This window comes from Populus trichocarpa, chromosome 16, assembly GCF_000002775.5.
Source record: "Populus trichocarpa isolate Nisqually-1 chromosome 16, P.trichocarpa_v4.1, whole genome shotgun sequence".
Taxonomy (NCBI): Eukaryota; Viridiplantae; Streptophyta; class Magnoliopsida; order Malpighiales; family Salicaceae; genus Populus; species Populus trichocarpa.
The window spans coordinates 13,747,265-13,772,299 of record NC_037300.2 but is presented as its reverse complement, the minus strand read 5'-3'; the positions used below and the strand labels follow the sequence as shown (position 1 = coordinate 13,772,299).

The 25,035-nt window shown below is 30.4% G+C and overlaps 2 protein-coding genes across 2 annotated transcripts; both read right to left on the bottom strand.

Moving 5' to 3' along the window:
* Nucleotides 1-9,316: 9,316 nt before the first annotated feature.
* On the bottom strand, nucleotides 9,317-14,131 carry LOC7482573 (uncharacterized). The gene is made up of 6 exons (XM_002323022.4): nucleotides 13,972-14,131; nucleotides 12,980-13,106; nucleotides 11,946-12,142; nucleotides 10,997-11,194; nucleotides 10,303-10,362; nucleotides 9,317-9,677 (listed from the first exon to the last, which is right to left on the bottom strand). The coding sequence occupies exons 2-6, from the start codon at nucleotides 13,098-13,100 to the stop codon at nucleotides 9,525-9,527; spliced, it is 729 nt and encodes a 242-aa protein (XP_002323058.1). The 5' UTR covers nucleotides 13,101-13,106; nucleotides 13,972-14,131; the 3' UTR covers nucleotides 9,317-9,524.
* Nucleotides 14,132-15,870: 1,739 nt separating this feature from the next.
* On the bottom strand, nucleotides 15,871-18,852 carry LOC18106355 (WEB family protein At2g38370). The gene is made up of 2 exons (XM_006373984.3): nucleotides 18,509-18,852; nucleotides 15,871-17,725 (listed from the first exon to the last, which is right to left on the bottom strand). The coding sequence occupies exons 1-2, from the start codon at nucleotides 18,686-18,688 to the stop codon at nucleotides 16,085-16,087; spliced, it is 1,821 nt and encodes a 606-aa protein (XP_006374046.1). The 5' UTR covers nucleotides 18,689-18,852; the 3' UTR covers nucleotides 15,871-16,084.
* Between the last annotated feature and the right edge of the window lie 6,183 nt (nucleotides 18,853-25,035).

Here is a 25,035-nt window from a genome sequence, read left to right as displayed (position 1 = left end):
TTTTTTAAAATTGGAAATTTCACAAGTTAGTGTTTGATAAAATCAAAATTAAAAATTGCTTTAACGAACTTTAAGGATATCGATGAGTCGATTTTGGCCTAATCTTCAACAATTGCTTGACGTAATTGTCATTAAAAAGTGTTAACCTAAAGTATTGATCTTATCTTATAACTCCTAATTAAGACTGGTCAATTAAACTTTGGTCACATGGAAAACAAAGAAAAACAAGTTGGCTTTGATTTTTGATTTCTTAGAGTTGAAATGAAGCCAAAGCCCAATAGAGAATTCAATTCCAACAATGTCTTTTTTAAGTTAAATATGAATTGGGAAGTTTAATGGTTCCTACCTATAAAGCATTTTGAAAAAAAAAAAGTCAATGTGTTATTATTGAGTTTTGACCGGGTTTTTCTTAGCTGACAGGATTACGGGTTAATCTAGATTATATTGGACCAATTTCCCATATTATTATTGAAATCTAGCTCAATCTACGACTCAGATCACCTAGTTATAGATCAATCTATCAGGTCAGATCGGGTGATCTAGGTCACGAGTCAACCTAATTTTTAGCTCGGGTCATCTAATCATTGATTAACATAGCAGGATGATTGGTTTTTAAAATACTGAAAACTAGAAAGGATTACATTGAGACTAAATTTGTAGTTTCTCCATTATGTTGTCCTTGATGTGTTATTAATTGAGTTGATTAAATCATGTGATTCTATTATGGTCAAATAAGAATGATTGATCCTGTATTTGGTGAGGAACATATGGGTTAGAGGTCATCTACTTGATATTTGACATGGAAAGAAAAATTTAATAGGAAAATTTAATTTTATTAATTGACATGTAAGCATCTTTGATTTAGCTTTTGAATTTTAGGTTACATAATGAAAGTAGCCCTTTCTTTTATTACGTAGTAATAACTAAATAAATTAGAATCATAGATACTCAAATCTGCTTTCTTATATTTAATACGTTAATTGCATTATGTAATTATAAAATATGATGATTATATAAAAATGTATATGAATGAATTTATATATGAATAAAATAAAATAATTAATAAATTTTATCATTTTCGGACTTGACAATTGATAGGAATCATATCAAAACTAATTCTAATTGAATATATAAAAAAAGGAGATTTATAATGGTATTTTATAATGTACTCTTCGCAAACCAAAGACAACAACACAAAAAAAATTTAAATCGAAACTACCAACTAATATATTTTTTTAATTATTTTATTTTATTTAAAGATAAATTTATATGTTTTTACATGCATATTTAAAGATAAATTTATATGTTTTTACATGCATATGAATTTAGTCAATATCATATATAATATAAAAAATATATTTAATTAAAAAATATAAATATCAAGTAGATAGTTACAATCTATATGGTCATTAACAAATCAACCCTAACATTCAAGGTCTTGTTAATTGGCCCATTCAATCCTACTTTATAATAATTATATAATATAATATATATCCATCAATTTAACCCATGAGTTAAATTGATATATTGAAGATACACCAGAGAACTATGGATTTTGCCACTGCATTTATATTAAAATAAAAGGCAGACTTATTGTAGCAGATTGTCTTAATCTAATTACATGCATTAATCTACCCATTTTTTTTTCTTTCTACCGTTGGTAAGTGGGGCTCTCTAAGTCTATTTTCTCAAAAGTAGTTTTTGAAAAATTATTTTTTAAATTTATTTATATTTTTTTGTCATTAAAAAAATTAATTAATGGAAAACGTTTTTTGATCAATGGAAAACACTTTCCAGTCAAAGAAAAATTTGACTTGATTTCCAGGAAAGTGTTTTCCTTTTATTTTGAGCGGAAAATATTTTTTGAAAATTGTGAAAAATTTAAAAATATCATATTATTTGTTGATTATATCAAATTTGATCCTTAAACTTTTTATTGCTATATATATTTTGTTTTGAATATTTATTTTTCAATTTTATCTCTTAGAATATAATTTTTATATTAATTTTGGTCCTTATTTTTATAATTGTTATTTGCTTTTCCCTTATCATTTTTTAATTGAAATTTTTTGTCTATCAAATTTGGTCCTCATTCTTTTGATTGCTACTTATTTTATTTGAAATAATTTATGAAATGTTAATTATTATTATTTTAATTTCTTCATCTTTCAATTTTTTTATTTTTTAGATTTGATCTCTATTATTTTGATTATTATTTATTTTATTTGAGATAATTTATGAAATTATTTTTTTTTTCAATTTCATTCTCATTCAACTTTTTAATTTTTAAGATTTGTTCCTCATTATTTTAATAAACTTGAAAAAAATAAAACATTAATATGTTATTTTCCAACTCATTTTTCATGACATAACCAAACACTGGAAAATGTTTTCCAACTTATTTTTCATTATACTACTAAATATCGGAAAATAACTCACTTTCCCAGAATTCACTTTCCCGGAATTCACTTTAAAAAAAAAAACTACTTTCCAACAAACAAACGGGGTAAGAGACAATTAAAGAATTAAAAATTATCTTTTATTCTTACCTATAACCATAGTTAATAAACCCGATTTCTAGCAAAGCTTGAGTCATAAAGTCAACGGATTAATTCGATTTAATTTTATAAAAAAAAAATGATATTATTTTGATTTTTAAAGAAAAAAAAACAATAACAAGGTTTTTACTGAGTTTTAATAGAGTTTAAATAGGTCCTTCAAGTCACAAGTTAACTTATCTCACATTATGTCTATTTTCCCTTGATTTTTTAGAATATTTAAATCGGATCAAGCCTCTAATTCAGATTTTATAAATAGGATTATAACTAATAAATGCTCTTAGAAGATTAACACCTACTAATATCTTAATTTACATTTTTTTTACATTATTATTTACTAGGTTTTTGAAATTCTAGAATTGAAGGGCTTACCAATGAGAAATTTGTTAGCAATACCCTATTAATGTCACTTTCTAACTTTTATTTTATTTTATTTATGGGGGCTCGAAGAATTAGTCAGCCATTTTTAGCCATGAGTTCTTTTTTTTTTTTTTTTTTTTTTAGCCATGAGTTTCTTATTTTGGCATCACATTGCTGATTGCTTCGAACAACTCGAAGCTTCTTACTTCTTACCTGGTCATCATTTCAAGCCAATTGGAAAGTGCCACGTTTTGAAGATGGAAATAATGCACGCAGGTGTGACCTTCCTCAGGTACGTCGTGACGACAGTCAATTTGTGGTAGGCGTCAACTCCTCTCATCAACCATACACGTGCCCCCATCATTTTCCATGATGGCTTGCCAGGCAAGTCGATAGTTGCTTCTTTTCATTTTTGGGGAGGGACCATTGCGCCATCACTAGATTACAGATTAATAACGTATAAGGTTATCGTTGCTGAGGATTGTTTTAAGTTCAATAAAAGGAGAAAATAAAAATTCATGTGCTTTCTATCATCGAAATATTCCGACGAGTTCGATTTGTCAAAATAATATTTTATAATGTTGGATAAATAATAATATATAGAAATTGGTGATTGGTGAATGATTATAACACGAAGATAAAATAGTAGTGGTGATAGTTGTTATGATCCACAATAAGATTGACAACAAATTCTGAAAAGTCAAAATATATTCGTAAGAGTATAATATAATGAAAACATATCATAATACACGAGAATAAAAACCAATATTATTAGAATAAAAACTCTAACTATATAAATATCAATTCACAAACGAGAAGTATAAGGAAGATATCATAAAATCAAATAATATTCTATAAGTCAATTTAGTTTATTAGATAATAAAAAAACGAGAATCTCTCACAGACATGCTGAATAAATTTGATAATAATAGTATAATCAAGTCTGAATATTTTATCCTTACAAATAGTATTTATACTCTTAAAAATAAAAACTTTAATGGATTTATCCTTGTGAGTTAAATTATCGAACTTACAAAATTAGCTCAAAACCTATATTAATAAATCTGAAAGTATGAATTCAAAAGAGTTTTGAGTCATAACTAAAAACTAATTAACAATTAAGCCAAATAAGTCTTAGACTATAACTACAAATAATTTATTTATTAAGTTTAAATACGCCTTAGATCTTACAATTAAACTTAAAAGCATAAATTAAAAATAAAAAACTAAGTTGTCAGAACTTAAAAAAAAACAAAAAAAAATTAATTAAAACTAAATTATTTATAAAACCCCTGCCTACCACACATATCCTGGAAAAAAAGGAAAAGTTGCTGCCACTTGTATTTCCCTTTCAACCTAGGAGAATTTATTGTGGACTTTAATTAATCCCTTTGTTAAAAGGAAAAGTTGTTGTCCATTTATTTTCTATTGATGCTAATATTAAATGTCATTAATTAGTAGCCAAGGAAACTACTTTATTTTGCAGCCAAATATTTTTTTATAATGGAAGGAGAAACTGCCGTCACTCTCAAATTCATGCTGTAGATAAATTAAACTCTTCTTGCAATTGAATTAAATGGACTAGAAATCTCTAAAATCAGCCCTATAAAAAATCTTTGTGACATGCAATGCATTTTATATGGTATTCGTAAACTAATTCATATTAGAGATGATGATGATAATAATAATGATGATAATAACAGAGATGATTGAAATTAATATTATGAGTGAATTATTGCCCATTAAGTATTTTAAGAAATTAATATGAAAATATTTTAAATAAATAAACTAGGTATAAAGGCGGATTATAAAATATTTATGTTGATCAATTTTTTTTAAAATATTTTATGAAAAGTAAATAAAATTTTTTAAATCTTTTAATCTTTTTTAAAAATATTTTACGCAAAACAAATGCTCTATAAAAAAGAAGAAAGTAGAAAAAAATCAAGAAAATAGAAAATAAAATTTTTAATATCGCAAGTTTTCATTTGGATTCTAGAATAAATTGATAATATTAGTATAAGAAGTGGATGCTTAATATCTAAATTCATTGAACATACACTACTTGGTATTTTAATTTAGTATGTGTTTGATGGCAAAGCATCTTTTAGTTGAGAAATCAAATTATATAATGTTTTCTTGTAAATTTTAAAGTATTTTAGGCTCAAGTAATTGCACAGAGACAACTAAGATGTGTGCCCCAAGTTGCCCGAAATATATAATTTTCCTTGTTTACACATTGTCACGCGGCATTCTCTATTTTATTGCTCAATAATAATAATAATAATAATAATAATAATAATTGAGAATATAGGAAAAGAAAACAATTTCTGAAGATCGATCTATCCATGGAGGTCACAACAAGTGAAGGGTTGCCTAGCTAAGATCATGCCAAAGTTCATCAACTTAATTATAAATTAGGGTTTCTCTCCTTCCCCAGTTGAGCTTTTGGAATAGTTTTTGGAGAGTAATATGATTAACATAATTGTTTTAGATTAGTCTATTGAACACTCATTCTACCTAATACAATTTATTTTCTCACTTTCTTGCATGGTTATTAATTACTCGGATATTTTATAATCCGGTCCAACAAGTGAAGGGCTACGTAGCTAAAACCATGCCAAAGTTCATCAACTTAGTTATAAATTAGGGTTTGTCTCTTTCCCTAGTTGAGCTTTTGGAATAGTTTTTGCCTTTTTGGAGAGTAATATGATTAGCACAATTATTTTATTTTTGTATACGGAGCCACTCATGTTACCTAGCACAACCTAATCTAATTTATTTTCTTGTTTGCATAGTTAATCTGATTCAATGCTTAAATTATAGGACGGATGAGTTAATAAAAGTTAATTGTATTAATTAAATCAATACTATTTTGAATTGTTTTTTAAAATAAATAAGATTTTAACTATTATAAAACAGTTTAATTGTATATTAGATAAATAAATAAAGAGAGTTTTATCTCACGTTAAAAAGGTGAGCGATTTTATTATACAGACATCAATTCAATAAATTTGAATGTTGCAGAGAAGATTTGGAACCAATATGCGCGCGTGCGATGACACTTGAGCATTTAGCTTTATGTAAAATCAATAATTTTATATTTTTAAAATTAATTAATTATGCATGATACCTCTGCCAAGATATTTAGTTAACTTGTGTATAGAGTTATCTTTTGAATTCTATAGACATATTGATATGAAAAAGGTGTGTCTTTACCAATAATTTGAAAAAATGTTATTTTCCTTACAAATATCAATTTGATATTGACAAAAATCAATTAGAAAAATAATATTTTTTTATTTACAAACTCTCTAATTTTGTTTATTAGAAACAAAACAATTAAAAAACTTGTAGAAGTTGTTGTTTATAAATTTAAATCTTTATTATATCTTAAAGATATATTGCTTTAATTATGTAATAAATATAATAATAATTAATACTTTAAAAATAATATTTTAATGCTTATTTCCTATACCCACTAACATAATATTAACTTTATTATAACCCAACCCGAGACGGGTGGAGCTTAATTACTAAGAGCGTGTTAGTCAGTGTGGTTGCAGGTGCTTTTCAAATAATTTTTCGTACTAAAATGCATGCCAATGATGTTTTTTTATTTTTTAAAAATTATTTTTGACATCAGCATATCAAAACGATCTAAAACATACAAATCATATTAAATTTCAACAAAATAAAATTTAAATTTTTTAATAACACAAGTTGAACCGCGTTGGCAAACACTGACGAAGCTTGCTTTCTTGACCAGACATTATCATGCATTTATAACGTGGGGACAGAACATTCTCTTACGCGTCGCACTTTTATTAGAGTGGAAATAAAGAAAGGGTATGGAGAGAGAGAGAGAGAGAGAGTTGTTTTGATGGGTATATGAAGAAATCCAAAGCTTTATTTCAAGATTAATGATTTCCATTTCACCAAATCTTATCCATAGTTTGAGAGGATTTATTTTTTAAAAAAGAATATATATTAATGGCTAATTATTAGGATAAAAAAATTAATGGTAAATTGGATCGTTAATCTCTCATTCACACAGGCTTTAAGGGAGATAAGTGCAAGAATACAATCTTTTTTCATTTCAATTTTTTTCTCCACTCTCTCTCAAAAAAAAAAAAAAAAAAGAGAAGAAAAAAAAAAGAGAAAAAGAAGTTATTTGAGAAGCAAACTTAAGCTGTCACTTGTACCTAAATTAAATATTGTGAATAGCATTTGAAAAGGACTTTGAGCGAAGACCGTTGATGCCCTAAGAATGCCTTAAATTAAGAAAAGTAGACGGTTTTTTTTCGCATGGCGGCAAAAGACGAAGGACTTGGAGTCAAGAAAGCCTATGCCCCACGAGATGACGCGCACGCTTCTTCTTCTCTGAGGTGCTTTCCTCGCAAGGCCGAAACGTGCAAAGCAAAGACTTGGGTTAGCACTTTCTGTAAGAGCCCAGCTCAGGCCACTAGTGCATCCATCAATCACATGCATGATGACTGATATGCGCAATGAGCAAGAACTTGGACACAAATCATGAATTCAAAACATTCTTGTATAGATATAAAACCTGACTTTTAGCACATTATCCAACCTAAAGTCCACGTCATGGTTTGGATTGATTGAACTAATTCAATTCAAAATAATACATGGTTGGGTTTTGATTATCTTAACTGAGTCACGAGTTAATTTATTTGATCAATTGAATCTCGAGTTGACGGATCATCGGATTGAACCTGCCATACCAAATTAGGTTCAATGACACTTTGTGTTTTGCTTCATTATTGTAGGAATTCTTCGATGCCTCATTTGGGATGCGACTAATTTGCTTTAAAGCTACTTTTTAAGATTGTTTCGTGCACAACTAGCATAAAGGTGAATCATTTTGATTTAATAGTAAAAGATATCTTTAGATTAACTTATGCATCAAAGATCAAGCTTTAATTGGAATGATCTTAGAAGACATCCTTCATATTAACTTGACGTATTTATATAAATAAGTTTATTTAAATGATAATCCCAAAGTTATAACTTTAAACTCTAAAGGGAGGGGAGGAGAATTTCTTGACCACAACTTCAATTCTTCGTAATTTAAGCGATATGTGATGATGATGATGAAGGATGATCTACAATTTCTACATAATGACCTTCATAACAATCGTGAACTTTTTTGTCACTAGCCGAATGACCTTTCGGGCCTGACAGTGTAGGCAGTTTTGCATTTATAGTAAGTTATGGGCTTGAGCAATGACAGAATTCAACAAGAGAATAAAATCGTGAATATCATGGGTTGGATTTTATGTGTTTTTTTTTTTAAAATCTTGGGATGCATGTGGCGAACCCCCTTCACTCTAAATGACTACTTCCGCTAGAGAAATTTGATCAAATCTCGTATGGCCATAACGTGCCCAGGAGAAAAGCAGCAGCTTGCACAAAGAGGCAACAAAACTTCAAGGAGAACGAGTCAATTCCACCACCTTAGTCCAAATTCATGTCTTTTTTAACGCAAAACATGCCGCACAGGTTAAACGTGCTCGTAGTAGTTCTCGCTCTTTGGAAAATTCCAGGAAGGTGTAGGCTATACTAAAGACACGCCGTTGCATGTAGCTGCACACATGGCTAAGATCAATGACCATATTAGAAACCGTTTAGTACGGTGATAATTTCTATTCTTTGTCTGATCATGGAAAAAAACTGTTTTGTTAGTTAAATTACTTTACCTTTTATACTGTAACCTTTCAAATCTTGATTTTATAAAAATTAAAATAATTTATTTTTTATTTTACATGCAAAAATTTATCTCATATCAAATTTAACTGTAAACCTACCTTTTAAAATAACAACTAAAAATATTTTTCTTAAACCTATTATTTTAAAATTTCAACTATAAAAAATAACATAATACCAAACACACTTTAGCCTTGTGTTTATTTTTACAGTCAAAAAACGCTTTTGAAATTACTATTTTTATACTTCAAATTAGTTTATATACATACATACATATACATACATATATAGATCATATTGATATAAGAATAAATTAAAAAAAATTAAAAATATTATTTTAATATATTTTTAAATAAAAAACATTTTAAAAAACAACCAGTATTATAATCTCAAATAATACCTAAGCCATCCTTGCTGTCTATGCTGCCATGGTTAGAGTTAAATTATGATTACACTTCTTATTCCAGATTGGGGAATGAAAATCTCCAGAATTGGAATCAACAAATTTAACCGGAGGTGGAGAAGCGTTACCAAAAACTAAATTGTGAGTACGAGACAAGGGCAAAAAAATAAAATTACTAAATGGAGTAAGCACAATGTCAACGATAAAGCTAGTGTGGGTTTTCTTTTTCGTCTATCAGCAACCTGAACTTTAAAATTGCAAAGGTCCGAAGTTCCCAAACCAAACCAATTCGATTATCCAGAAGTTGTGCTGAGTAAATAAATGAGTTTCCATATCTATGATTTTTATATTACAGGATGAAATGATTTCAATCATAAATTGAAATTACAGTGCATTATAATTACAACAGAAACATAATAATCATACACACACACCTGGAACATGAGCATTTTGTTTGTAGTTTATCTTTTGCGCCGTGATTATGAATCAGCCTTTAGCACCGCCGAAGCCTGCTCCATGCTGTCTTCAGACTCTTTGCAGGCATGTAACACTGTGCATAGATCTGTTGTTTCAAGAAATTGCTCTGCATTGGCAAGGATCACGGGACCATACTCAAAAACCATCCTTTTGCACTGCCAATATTTCAAACAAGATGTCAGAGAAATAAATTAAATGGAATGTTGAATTTTCATGTAACTTAACCGAGAATTTTAACAGCCAGGCAAAATGCCACTAAAATCTCAATTTAGTGTTTCATTAATTTGCCTAAAAGAGTTCACTGTGTAGTTTTCTTATATATGGTGATTCTAGAATGCAAAAAATTGAGCATGAGTATAGAATGAAATTTGATCAATCAACCAAGATTGCCACAATCATGTACTTAAGAGCGGTGACCAATCAAATAGGTGGCCATCTGTTAATAGTCATATTAACAAGATAGAAAAGCTTAATTAAACTGTGGTGCAGGTGGAGTGATCTTCTGAAATATATAATTTAACAGAAGTGTAATACTTTAATGTATGAAACCGCTTGGAAGAGTGCAGTAGCTTCCACTTTTAAATGCCTTTCAAAAGTGCATTTTCCTTCAAAAAGCATCAAATTGATGCTTTATTTTAGTGCTTTTTTATGATTTTAATACGCTATTGTCAAAAATCAGAAAAAAAATTATTTTGATGTATTTTCAAGAGAGAAATATTTTTGAAAAGTACCATGCACCATAATACTAAATTAGCACAAAAATTCCAATATTGTTCTCACCTTATGAGCATATTTCTCCATGGAGTTACATGCCTTCAAAAGCAACTCAATTATTTCCAGCTGAAAGAAAAAAAAGCAAGAATAAGCAATAGGTTGACTAATTGGTAAAGAGCTGCAAAACATGCATCATGCATCACACCTGATAAATATTAAATCAATAGAGATAAATTAGTTTTAAATTTATGTTGTTCAACAACAGTATATGGATGTCTTTGAGTCCAAAATGCCTAATGGCATCACAGCCATCCTCACAGAACTCTTGAGAATTTCAAAATATTGATTTAGAGATGATTTGCTCTATCTATGGCTAAGACTGGCGTAATATAGATCTGTCATTGTATAAATTAATCACAACTCTATATTGCAATGAGGTGACAATTTAACAATCTCACTAAACAGTTTCCAGAAAATATAAAGAAGAAGAAAGTTCCATTTCCAGTTTCTATTGTTCTTCTGGACTGGACAGGTGTATCATAGGGTATGATTTTAACAACTAATCAGCTATTTATTGCTAGTCGGTCAGACAAATGGATTGCCAGAATGGTGCCTTCTGGTCTTTGGTAGGTCACTGATCCAGAAAACAAATCTAACACAAGTGATGGATCAATAACTGCATCCACATAATGCAGCAGTAATGACAAAACATCCTTTATAATCATCATTCCTTATGATTAGCCAACAGTCAAATGCAAACCTGTGTGTCAGGATCTTTCAACTTGACTAGTACTTCTGAAACAGCACGTTGGCAAATGCTACAGCTATCATCATTGCGTTTTGCAGAGAAAGTTTTCATTTCTTGACAGAGATTGAATTTGCGACAGAAATCTTCAGATTGCACTGAGGAAGCGTATGAGAAGAAAATAGAAGAATAGTAGTCCACCAAAGTGATGCACTGTGTAAACAAAACATAAAGCATTAGAATTGGTTAAGTATTATGATTAAGTATTGAACAATTTTAAGATACACGGAATGTTTACAAGCTTCTCCAAGGCCAGAGTTCCACCACTAATCAACCATATTGGGTGGGTTTGGTCGATTTAGACACTATCATGCATAAAAAAAAAGAAAAAAAGAAGAAAAGAAATAGAAATTTGCAGTGCATGCATTTACACTATAATTATTCACATTGCATAACACAAATACTCCCTGCAATCATTAACTATCCAATTAGCATTTGTAGCAGTTCGTTGACCATTTAAACAAACTATCCAGTAGTACAATAACACCTTCTGAACTTATGTCGACGATAAGGTTTTCCATTTTAGGAATCCACTTCATGTAACTACAATTGGTAATCGACTACCATGGACAGAGATAACATGCTCATTTGTATTTATAGCAAATGGAAATAACAATAGCACTCAACCTATCCACTCAGGTCTGCCTGCTTTCAAACAAAAAGTCTCCCTGATAAATTTTGCAACAGATGTTAATGAATGCAGCTACTCGCTGCCGACCACTTCCCACCATAGTGGATGCTCAGAATTATATATTATCAGATGCATAATATAGATCAACATGCAAGAATTATTCAATTGGCAAACCAGAAAAAAAATATTGCCATGCTGGAAAGAGGTGAAGGGCCAAAAAAATTTCTTCCAATTCAACAACCAATAATCACCAGCCAAAAAACTAAAGGTTACCTCTTGCTCGAAAGTAGTCAACCGTGAACAGCTTCTGTGAAGCTTTTCAAGAATTTCAGTCTGTGTTTTGTTTTCAGCCAGGTAATCAAGTGCCTGCGAAGCAAACTCCTCACACAATGTGCACACCTCATCTTTCCTGGTAACATTGTTTGTTGTTTGAATTTCATTTTCTTGCTCCTGGTTTTCCATTATTTCAACTGAACAAAGAAGCAAATTATCATTATTTCGAACATTTTTCAGAATTAAACTTCATATCAACAATCCTAGAAAAAGCAAATTTCCTTTCCATTCAGAAAGGACAGCTGATTGGAAGCCACATATTTGAAGCATGTTTAAATGGGAGAGATCATACAAGGACATGCTTTGGAAAATATCAGATTTCAAAGATGAGACAATTTTGTTTCTAGATATGATTGAGAATAAGGTCCCAAAAAGTGATCACATTTAGATAAAGTAACAGATGATTTTGTGCTTATGTTTCACGAGGGACCTGTCAGCCTCCAGCCAAAAAATGGCTATAATTACTGCCAGCACCCATCACCCCAAGTGTTTTTCCCCCACTTTGGAGACAGTGAGACAGTAACATTGATCATGTCTTTCTGAGGCAGTGCAATATACAATCTAAAACTCGCAATATACAATCTAAACCCCACCCCACTAACCCAAACATCGACAAAAAAAAAAGGAAAAAAAAAAAAAGATGAAGAAAAACACAACATAAGCAGCGAAAATGCAAGTGGATCGGTGACAGGACATCACCAAATTAAATATGTTCCATTGGCGTGCTCTGCAGAGTGTTAACATGAAGCTGCTAAAGGGCTTAACCAATAAAACTGTTACATAATAAGTTCAGATATCTCTGGGCTATAATATAACATCTGATTAAACAAAACATAACTTTAATCAATTTTCCTGGGCAAGCAATACAAGAAGCCGCGTGCACCAGCATAAATTTAAAACATGCAATTGCAACGGCTCTATAGGCCTGAAATTGCAGACTGATAATTAGTATATGAAAAGGGTTAATAGATAACCTGATATTTCATAGGTTTCTGCGGTTGTACTAAAAATCTCAGTGGCTGCCATTTGTCTAGCCGCAATGGAGCCAGCAGCACCCAGAGCAAGAAGAAACAACAACCCGATCCTCAAGTCCATAATACCCTGAACTCACATCAAGTTAAAACCAAACAAATTCTTCCCAGCCATTTACAAACAAATATGCAAACAAAATCAATGGAAACAAAACAGAAGAACATAATTACTTAAAATCTGGATTCATGACAATTGCTGAGAAGTGAGTTTTACATGGCAAGTAAATACATCCTATCCATATACATTTACAGTTCCCCGGGAAAATGATATTCCTTCTTCCACAATCTAACCATCCAATTAAAACTCATAATTATCTCTATTATCATAGCCCAACATCAAGCATTACATGAACACAGCTCCACATAACCTATTCACTAAACGAAAATCCTCACAACCCCAAGCATTCTCCTTCGCAACAACTTCGAGCATTTAAAGTCACCATCAGACATCTAAACACAACACTTTGACAGAGTCAACAACAACACGACATAGCAATGCCCTAATCAATGAAGTCACTTGCCCCTCACATCGATGCGATTAACAATTAGCTAAAAATCTGTTTCTTCTTTAATACAATTAATTAATTTGCATCTTTTGCTGGATAATTAACTGTAGATTAGATGCTTCAAAGCTAGGGTTAGGTTGGAAATTTAATAATAATTGGCTTGTTTTAACCTGACAATAACCGATAATCAGAACTCAAACAAGAAAATTAAAATTAAAAATAAGCATAATTAAGTCAAAAATGGATTAATTCAGATTTTTCATCAAATAAATAAATAAATATTAATTGAAGAAAAAGAAATCGAAAAATATCTAATAAAAATTAAAGAAATAGACGAAAATTAAACGCAAAAAGATTGTTTGGAAACAGAAATACGGATTACCAGGAACCAAACAAGATATATAATAGAAATCGAGAGAGTTTATTTACCTTAACAAGCAGAGAGGAAACTGATTCCTCCTCTTGGGATTTGATTTGAGTGTCTGTCAGGTAAGCCGAGGAGGAGGAGGAGGAGAATGGTTGTTGGGTTTCTCAAGCCGCCCGCACGGTTATTTAAATTCAATGTTCACCAGGAAACGTGTTGCTATGGGAATGGAGGGTTAATGTTAATGAAGATGACGTGGCGAAATGTGAGTGGATGGTGAAGTTTTGACTTTTGGTCTATGGTTGGGAAGGGTAGTTGATGCAAGGAAGCAACGTGGAAGAATATTCCAGCCTGATGGATTGCTTAGTGCTAATAGGGAGGAGGAAGATATTTTTATTACTTCTTTATTTTTTTTCAGATAAGCTTGACTAGCAAACAAAACGGGATAAATAAATTTTCAATCCATTTCTTTGTCAAGGAAATAATTGTGTATAAATACTAGTTTATTTGCAATGTGTGCACACTTTGTATTCAAGGCATGATTATAATAGCGATTTGGGGTCCAGGATATTTATGATAGCGATAATGATTTTTTTTAAATAATTTTTATTTAAAAATATATTAAAATAATAATTTTTTATTTTTAAAATTTTATTTTTTATATTAGCACATCAAAATATCAAAAAACACACAAAAAAAATTAATTTGAAAAAAAAAATCAAAAGTTTTTAGAACTCTGGTTGAAACGCGGGGCTAAACATCTCCTTAATCTGGTCTAAAAATCTGGTTGTGAGATAGCTACAATTTGTTACTTTTCAAAATACAAGAAACACGATTTAAAACATAATTTTTATCTCATTTGGTATTGTGATAGCGATTATTTTTTAAAGTGTTTTTTGCTTGAAAATTTATTGAAATAATATTTTTTATTTTTTTAAATTTATTTTTAATATCAGCACATTAAAACAATTCAAAACAAAAAAAAAATTTTAAATAAAAAAATTGAACTTTTTATAAAAAAAACACTTTTCAATCGCAAAAACAAACCAGATAATAGGGTCTATTGTCAAACCACATATTAAAAATTAACCAACCAAGTTGTGGTAGGGAAAAAACATAAGCTTTCAATCCGCAAAACCTAATTCTTTTTAAGTTTTGAAAAAATAAATAAAAAAATATTTTAATTAAAAATAAATTTAGTTTAAAATGAAACACCCAAGTTGAGTTTTATAATTACAGCTTACCGACTTAGCGAATTCTTAGCCTGGGTTGTTATTGAATGTTAATCTTCAAAATTAAATTGTCAGTGAGGTTCTGAATCTCAAGAGTTCATTTAAGACGAGGAGTTGATCTATAAGAACATAGTTTTAATGTAAAAATAGTTGTGAGGATACTCTTTATCATTAAAAACCAAAAAATTCAAGTCCTCGTACTGATGCCAATAAGATGTGTTGAATCCTCATGCAATTTACCTCTTCCTACATTAAACTAGGGTTCAATTCTTTTGAAAGACCAACATCAATAACAGCAATAAAAATTTTGGCAATCATGGCGGAAAGTAAATCCGAGACACGTTGGAGCACATGGAATGGTTAGTGATTTATAGGTCAATTTCATGTGCATTTGTTTTACTTTTGCACCGACAAAGTCTTGGCAGCATCTAGGCTTTGCTTTGCTGCTAATTAAACATGATGGAGAACTGTTCAATGTGTAGTAAGTAGTTCCATAGTGATTTCAGGTCTAAAAATTGACGTGCCTTTCGTCCCAATCCATTTGTTTTTCAGCATAAACTCTCTTAGCCTTAGGTGCTCCATTTTAATCTCGAAACAGAGAAGTCATTGCTCAGAAATCAGACAGCATTCCTTGATCAAGAACATCAGATTGGAGTACGAAGATAATATGAGAGGATTTTGATCACCAGACAGCCATTTTAAGGGGATGACATCAAATAGCAGGCAGAAACATTAAAGCATTGCAACCGGCTGGCTGCTTTAAAGAAAAGATGCATATCATAACATCTTACAGGCAAACATATTAAGGACAAATACCTAAAATAAACAACTGCATGAGAACACCAGGAACACTAAGAAACAGGAGAGTGGAAGAGGGAGTTAAAGCAATAAGAGCGAAGAAATTAGAAGTTAGTGCCGATGCAAACCAAAGAAACTCACCACTGGATCACCTCAAGTTTGGAGTTGGCTTCTTCTTTTTCTTACTCTGCTTTGTCAATAGAAGCGAGAACCGAGCAAATCCAAACTTCTTCCTCTTTCCAGAAAACTGCTTCTGACAGTTCTCCTTATCAACCTTCCAGCTTGGGAGTACATCAACATTTTGTTTACCAAGCATTTGACCCAACGACACCTTTCGCTTCACAGTACCCTTTTCTGCCATTGTCCCTGTCTCAAACTCTTCAGGCAGAAGTAGTTTCCTGCTAAGTATTTGCCCTATTGAGAGGGTTGGCTTCAAAACAGGTGTCGAGCCATCGCTTACTAGGTTCAGCCCATTCACATCAAGCAAGCGAGAGTCCCTCCTATGGTGAGATGGGTGGGGGTTTTTAAACTTAGCAGAGTTGTGTATGGAACGCCTTTTCTGCCCATGCTCAGATCTCCACCTGCGCAAAGCCTCTTCAACCGCCAGCTTTCCCTTATTTGCAGCTTCAACTCTGTTTAGCGCTTCTTCCAAGGCCTTTTTGCTGGTTTTGATTTCTTCTGTAGCTTCCTCCACTTTCTTCAAGACTTCCATCTTTGAAACATTTGCTTCATCAACTTGAAGCATGGCATCTACTACCTTAGTCTTGGAAAGTTCCTCAGCTTCTCTGGCTTTGCAGGTTAGCGACGAGTACTCTTCAAATGTAAGAGTTACTCCTTCAGGTTTTTGTGTGGACTTCGCAGATGAATTCTCATGGCTTGACAAAGCCTTGATCTCTGCAAGAGCAACAGCTTCCACTGCTCTAGCTGCTTCCTTCATTTTTCTTGCAGCAATCAACCTGATCTCTGCTGTTTGTATCCTACCTTTTGTTTGTTCAATCTCAGATAATGTTCTCAAAACTTCAGATTTCGCTGCATCGCCCATTTTCTTGAACTGCTCTGCTTCAGAACTCAGTCGCTGGAGCTCCCTTGAAATATCCACAGGATTATCAGAACCACCATTCATGTCAGCATCTTTTGCCCGTTGAAGCTTTTCTTTCGTCTGGTTCAGCTCTTCCTCAAGAGATGATATCTTAGAGGAATTCGTGGTCAACCTCTCACGAGTCTTTTCAAGTGAAATTCTTTCCTTCTCTAATTTCTTGTTAAGTAACTCAACAGAAGTTCGAGTGTCTGCAAGATCATTAGTAGTCCTAGAAAGGTTCAACTTGGCCTGTTTGAGTTCCAATAAAATTAAGCCAGGGGCTGAAGAGGGCAATGGGCTCAAACCTCCCATCAAATTCTGATGATTGGCATCCTCAAGGTTATCCTTCTTTTCGTCATTAAAATTAAAAGTCTCATTTCTAGCATCTGCACTTAACTCCAGGGCCGCCTTAACTTCAGCTGCTTGTTGCTGTAGCTTTAACTGAAGCTCTTCCCCCTTGGGATTTTCAAGGTTATCCTTCTCTTCTTCATCAAAATTAGAAGTCTCATTTCTAGCATCTGCACTTGACTCCAGGGTCGCATTAACTTCTGCTGCTTGTTTCTGTAGCTTTAACTTAAGCTCTTCGACAATCCCTTTTGTAGTTTCTAGTTCTTTTAAAATATCCAGTGTTTCCCTTTCTTTCACAAACAGGTCTTTCTCCAGCAGCACTGCTTGTTCTTCCACCTTTGCAATGTCAATATTTTCCATGTCCTGCCAATATTGAACAGGAAAAAAACAAGAAGCGTGAATCTCCTTGGAAGGAAATCAAGCACCACAGAAAAAAAAAAAAAAAAAAAAGAGCATCCAAACACAAAGTACGCACACCTAATGTCTCTTGTTCGGTGTTAGTGCACGCATACACAACTAGCAGTTCCAGGCTGAATAATGTATCATAGATATACAAAATCTAAATGCGTGAATGTATTACTCCATTGATAGATCCCCCATCATGCATCAACGTTGAACTTAATCCCCTTTACTGAACTTCTCAATAACAACCTACAGAACATGAACACTCCTCAGATTTTCTCACCCGCAACTACTAACTACCTCCCTTAAGTACGAGTTGATCCATGAACTGGCAGATTTCATGGTAACTGTAACAACAAAGTGTCTCTAATAAAACTAAAATATAAAAATGTACAGCCTTCGGACGGAAATTCAGAATCCAGCAGATCATCTTTTGTAGCTAAAATTGCCAGTACACAGTCTTCTAAACAACACAAAACATAATAGCAACATTTAAATTTGTCCCACAAATTTTGCAACTCCAACATAGTCATCCACATTTTTCAAATAACCTCATGATTTCCTAACAACTATGACACAAATAAAAGCCTAAATTATCAAAATTCAAACTTTTAACATCCAAAACACACATTTCCTTTAAAAAAAAGTTATAAAAAAGAAGACTTTTAAAAGAAATGACGCACAAATTTAGCAAGAAAAACAAAACCCCAATTTCATAGAGAGAGAGAGAGAGAGAGAGGGAACCTCTGGTTTTTGTTGAGAGGGTTTCCAGTACCCGATTCCACCAAATCGACTCACTGCTTCTTTAACTGACTCAAACGGAGCTGATGTATCAATCTCCGCCTTCATACTCCCAGAACCCGACCATTTTTCTTGGCCCAGAATTCTCGAGCCCGAACCCGATTCGCTCATTTCGGTCTCCATTACTTCAATTTCGAAAACCCACAAAAAATCGCTCACTGTCTGTTTTTCAGTTCTGAAATTCAGGCAGAAGCTTAGGAGAAAATGATGGTGTTTGTAAAGGGACAGTAAATGTACAGAGTTCTAAGACAGTAGAGTGAGAGGGAGAGAGACAGAGAGAGGGAAAGGAACTAAAAAGATAGGTAAGGTATACGTTAGAGTTTCTTCGGTGTTGAATTTACTTAAAAGCCCTTGAGAATAGTAACAGTTTTAGCATGTTTATTTATAGGGTGATCGTCATTATAATAAAGTTTATTTTTTAAAATATTTATTTTAAAGATGTATTAAAATAATATTTTTTATTTTTTAAAATAATTTTTAATATTAGCATATCAAAATAATTTAAAAATATTAAAAAAATTAATTTTAAAAAAATCAAATTTTAATAAAAGAAATTCAATCTTAATATCAAATATTTTTTTAATAATTAATTAAGAACGCAGTTGAAATCGTGTTTCTTAATAATTTAAATTTTTTATTTTAAATTATTTTTTTATATATTTTTATTTGATATGCTGATGTTAAAAATAATTTTTTAAAAATATATATATAAATATTATTTTGATAAATTTTCAAATAAAAAATACTTTAAAAACAAGCTTCTCTTTTCATTTTCATGGTCCTGAAAATTTCTATTTTAAGTTTTTTTTATTTGAGTTCCTGCATTTTTAGAAATTTTCATGGTCCTAAAACCTTCTATTTAATTTTTTTATGTTGATTCTTTGTTTGAATTCCTACAATTTTTTTTTTTAAGCAATCCATCAAATACAGTTGCTTTAAAAATAATTTTCTTGATTTTTAAAAATTTAGACTGATTGGTGAATGAATTTATCTTTTATATTATTATAAAAAACTTGAATACAAAGAAGAGAAATTGTTAGAAATATTTTTTTTATAATATAATAATCTAAATGTCTTCGATTTACTTAATATTATATATGAAGATGAAAGTTCATTTAAGTTAGTAAAAATAGATAAAAATGTTTTTATTATTTAAAAACTAAAAAGCAAGTCTCTTATTCAGAAACATTGTATATGTTTTTCAAATGGGGATAGTTTGATATTTTCAAAAATATGTGAACTTTAAATAAATTAAAAGTTGAGAAATTAAATATTTTTTTATAAAATACAATGTGATTGAAAGTGTTTTTCCAAAATATTTTTAAATAAAAAATTATTAAATATATTATTATTTTATGTTTTTCAAAAGTTTCGATCGTACCATCTCATAAATGTTGTAAAATACAAAGGCCTAAGGGGTTTTTCTGTATTTTACCTCGTTGTGCAGGGAAATGGGGGAGGGATATTCTTCTGCTATTGGTTTTGTTTTAATTTTATGATGCGGCGGTTCTTGATTTTGAAAATAGTGGGCCCATTACAATATCAACGGATTTCTGTGGCTTTGAAACTTGAACTATCATCATAATCAATGGCTTTAGAATCTGGAGACACTCGTGTACGTTGATTATAAAATTAATCAAGTGGTATGATTAATTAGCACCAAATCCCATGAATTAGCATTATATTCATTTAGCTCTACATCAAGTAATAAGCTGCTAAAATTTTGGTTTTAAAAAATATTTTTATTTATCACGATAAAGGGTATTTAAAGAAAACAAATTATGTATGTCGAGACTAATTTTTTTCCTAAAAGGTTTTAAATATTAATCATAACTTAATAATTTTTTAAGTGTCGATATTAATGCTTTAAATCTAAAAAATTAACGAAGGAAACATCACTTTTTAAATGTCTAACAAATCACTTTGCATTATATTATTATTTTTATCTAATTACTCTTTTGTTATTAATCCAACAAAAGATAATAAAACGATTATTAGCTAATATTTCTTATCCAAAAAAAAAAATCATTCTACTATGCTCTGTACTAGAAGTTAGGGTTTGACTCACTTTTATTTTATTTTTTTGTTTATGTAAATAATTAAGAAATTTTCATTTTTTTATTTAATTTTTTTTAATTTCATTTCTAGATATTTTTACTAGTAATATAAGTTATTATTAGACTAGCTAAGCAGAATAGATTATATAAAAGTAACTCCAACATGGTTTGATTTAAAATTAAACTGATTAGAGAGTCAGAAAATAAAGTTTCAAGATTAATATACTAATTTAAATTTAATAATAATACCAAATAATTTTTTAAAACTTGAATATCTTTTGTTATTTGAATTTTTTTTTTATTTGACCCGATATATAGAATAATGCTATAGAATGGTACTAAAGAATTTTTAAATCGAAGAAGAATCCTTGCGGCTAATTCTAGGTGTTTGTTGTTGCACAAATTTCTTCTCCATGTATTGGTAGAATTCAAATTTTGACCTACCTTATTATTTAAATTAATGAATGGCACGTCCCACCATAGCACATTTAAATTTAGCATCGTTATTCATTTCACTAAGCTAAGCTCCCCTGGGGCTAGAGCCAATTTATCTTATTGATTGAATATCATGCCTAGAATATATATATATATATATATACACCCTGTAATTTTAACACGGGATTCAAAAATTAATATTTTTTACCCCTAGATCAATTGGACACACATGTGTCATCTATTTCAAAAATTAATAAATAAGATTTGAATCTAATAAGAATTTAGTTAATCATAAGCTAAATCACTAAAAAATTTACACATTATTAAAATTATCCATGCCATTTTTATGATTAATTTATTTCATAATTATAATTGTGCTTGAAAAGATTGGTATTCTAAATATATTTTATTAAATTGACGATTTGGACAAATTTATTGATTTATAAATTTTATTATTGAGCTATTGTTTTCTCACAAGAGGATGTTCTTAGGCATTACTCATCCGTCTGTAACTTTTCATTCGACTTGTATATGTTAAGTAAGGTAATTATTTTCGGTTTAATTCGGTTTTTATTTTAAAAAATAATTAAATTGAATTTTTTAAATAAAAAACCAAAATTGGTTCAAACCGACTGGTTTTGGTTCGGTTCGGTTCATTTTTTAGGATAAAATCGGTTCAAACCGGTTTTGCTAAGTTTGACTCGGTTTTTTCGGGTTTTTTCTGGTTTGGTTTGATTTTTTTCCGGTTTGAGTTCGGTTTGGTTTTTTCAGTTTCAAGCTTATAAAACCGAAACCGAACCGAACCGGTCGGTTTTTTTTTACAATTCGGTTTTTTCGGTTATTTTTTTTTTATTTTCTTGATTTAATTGATTTTTTAATTTTTTTACTCACTCCTAGTATTAAGCATGCCACAAAAGTTCATCTTGAGCTTAAACGAGATTTCTTGTTGACACTCAAAGTAACCCTTTGAAAACATAAATAAATACATGTATTGAAGTTTTTATATAAATTTGATATGTAAATTGTGAAGCAATAAAAGACAAGTCCTAAAAACAACAATTCATTTGTCTTCAAGCAATCACCACGTAAGAATTTTGTGTGATTTCTTTTCTGCATAACATCATTAATTATAAAACCACATTCACATGCAAATATAATATGTGTTTTGTATATTAAAAGAGTTTTTGAAAAAATTATTTTTTTATTTAAATTATTTTTTTAGATTTTTAAATTGTTTTAATATGTTGATGTTAAAAATAAATTTTTTAAAATAAAACAATTATTTCAATATATTTTTAAATAAAAAATATTTTAAAAAATAATAATTATTATAATATTAAATAATTATTTAATTCAGACATTTCCTTGCAAGCAGTACATAATTGCAGCTAGGAACCTGGTTTTCTTGAATGTCGTGCGGGGTTTCCTTCCCTTTCTTTTTTAGATTTTTTTGTAAAATTATCACCGTAAATAAAAAAAACTAAGATTTTTATTAAATATTGTTATTTTTAAACATGACAAGATAGTTATTACATTTTATAATAGTGAAATTTAGTAAATATTGTTATTCTAAAACGCGACATGATTTGATAGAACAATATAATCATTGCATTACCCTTATCATTCGAATTTTTTAGCCTTAGTTTTAGGGGCTTGGTTGTAATTTCATAATGGTTTGTTTGTTATTATTGTTTAATCCTAAGAGAATTTTTGCTTCTGAACAAAGAAAATAAAAAGAAGTTATTGATGTGTACCTCCCAAGCATTAGCCGCTCAGCTGTATTATAGTGGTGCGTGTAACTGGTTCCAGTGGTTATAACTATGATTATACCGTATTATTTGATTCGTCTTAGCATTTTTTCTTTCTCTAAGTGGCGCGTGTATGGTGGTTTGACATGATTTTGACCCGAAATTGCTTTTCTTTTCTTTTTTCTTTTTTTTCCTTCTCTTTTTTTCTCGTATCGTGTGCTGGTCATGCAAAAAATTATATAAATCTTTTAATTTAATTATAATTTTTCATTTAAAATTAAATTAGATAATATTTAAATTTTTTGATTGAATTTGAATTCATGATTTAATATGGTTATATATTTTTTAACTATTTTTTTAAAATTGAGCCCGTGGAAACGCGGCAGCATATATATTGACATCAATTAATAATAAAGCTCTGCTTTGCTTTCCGTTTCACCAGCAAAACACTATGAGGTGACCGTTGAAACTTAGAAAAGTAAAAGAAGGGTCATCTTAGTAACGTAAAGTTATTCACTTTATTAGCCTAATGAACATTTATAGGAATTGAGGGTCACCGTAATGATGGCATTGGTGGTTGGTTAGATCATTTATATTTAATAATTTTTTTTCCCATTCAAATTCAATGATCTAATATCACCTTATTTTTATTAAATCATATTTGTTAAACTCATTACTCAAATCCTAATTAAGTAGACTTTTAATATTAACCTAGCTACATTTAGTTAGCTTAATGAAATTTAATCCAAAATCTGATCAAATCAAAATAGAAGAATTAATTTTTTTTTTAATAAATTAATAACTCAGTGAACTATAAGTTGAGTTGATTAACAATCTAATTATCTAAGTTTTTTTATTAAATTATATTTCAAATTATGATTTGATCGATATAATATTTTATACCCACTTAATAGAATTACCAATTTTGTTTCTAAGAATATCACAATGTTGACAGAACTAGAAAAGTACACCCGAGTGGGATAATGCTAATTGAATCAAACGCGAGGTGGCTTTCTTGCAAAAGCAAGCAACCTCCGAGTCTACCGTTTGAGAGGTGTTTTTTTCCCTTCATGGAAGAACAATAATTTTATTGATAGATAAAAAAAAAAAACATGACGACTATGCAGGCATGAAAGCCCTAGCGAACCCATTGTGTATGGAGCCCAAATAGAAGATGTAGGTTTAGAACACTATTCTCCAAGCCCACCCATATTATTCTTCTCTCTTCGGCCCAAAACTCACAAGAACTTAGGGTTTCGATTTTTTTTCCCTTGAAAAACAATGAGAACAACAAGTACGGCAAAGGGGCAATAACGAAATCATCTTCACCAAGTCCTCAGGCATGAAACCCAACAAGTGTCACAATTGAAGTCCACAGAATGCTGTTTGATGGAAAATGCCACCATTAATGGCTGTTGAAGAGGTCATTTCAAAAGACCTTTTATTATATTATTAATTTGACATCAGAGATCTTAAATATTAAAACAAGTAGAAAGAATAGAAAATTACTCTCCTAGTCCCATACAAGTATTCTTCACCTAAGAAAATTATAATCTATTTTTTAAGTAATAAAATAATTAAAATCTTTGTTCAGCTCATATAAAATTAGAAATCTTATGATCTGTGTGATGGAAGAGTATTTCTTTACTAATTATAAAAATAAATTTTAGTTTTTTATCTTCTGCAACCGAGGGAGGAATATATATAGATATATTGATTCGTACATCAAGTATATGCATGTCCCACGACTTATAATCTAGCACCAGCAATATATTAAATTCAAATTAAGATCGATTTGAAGATTTCGAAGATGTAAATTAAAGTCTTAATACGATAAGGACTGTGGGATTGAAAGGCTTTGACAATCCTATCAACACACGTAAACAATTAATCGTGGTATTATGCTTGTTGAATGATGTTAATTAAGGCCTGAAAATGGGCTGCTAAAATGCGGCATCATGCATGACATCCTGCTAATTACTCAACCCTAACAAAAAGCCACTTGCCATGCTTTCTGGGTGCTTGTCTCCAAGCAGAGAAAACCTAATTAATGTCCTTGTCATAGACTTCATGATATGTGAAGCACAACGTCTCAGTTGCTCTATTGACTTGGGTTACAAGCGTCTGTGGCTAAACGGATTAAGCTTTGGCCAACTGCTGTTCCTGGATTGATGATGAAAAAGCAATATACAATAAGCGCAAAACAGTGGTTGTGTTTCCTGCAATTTTT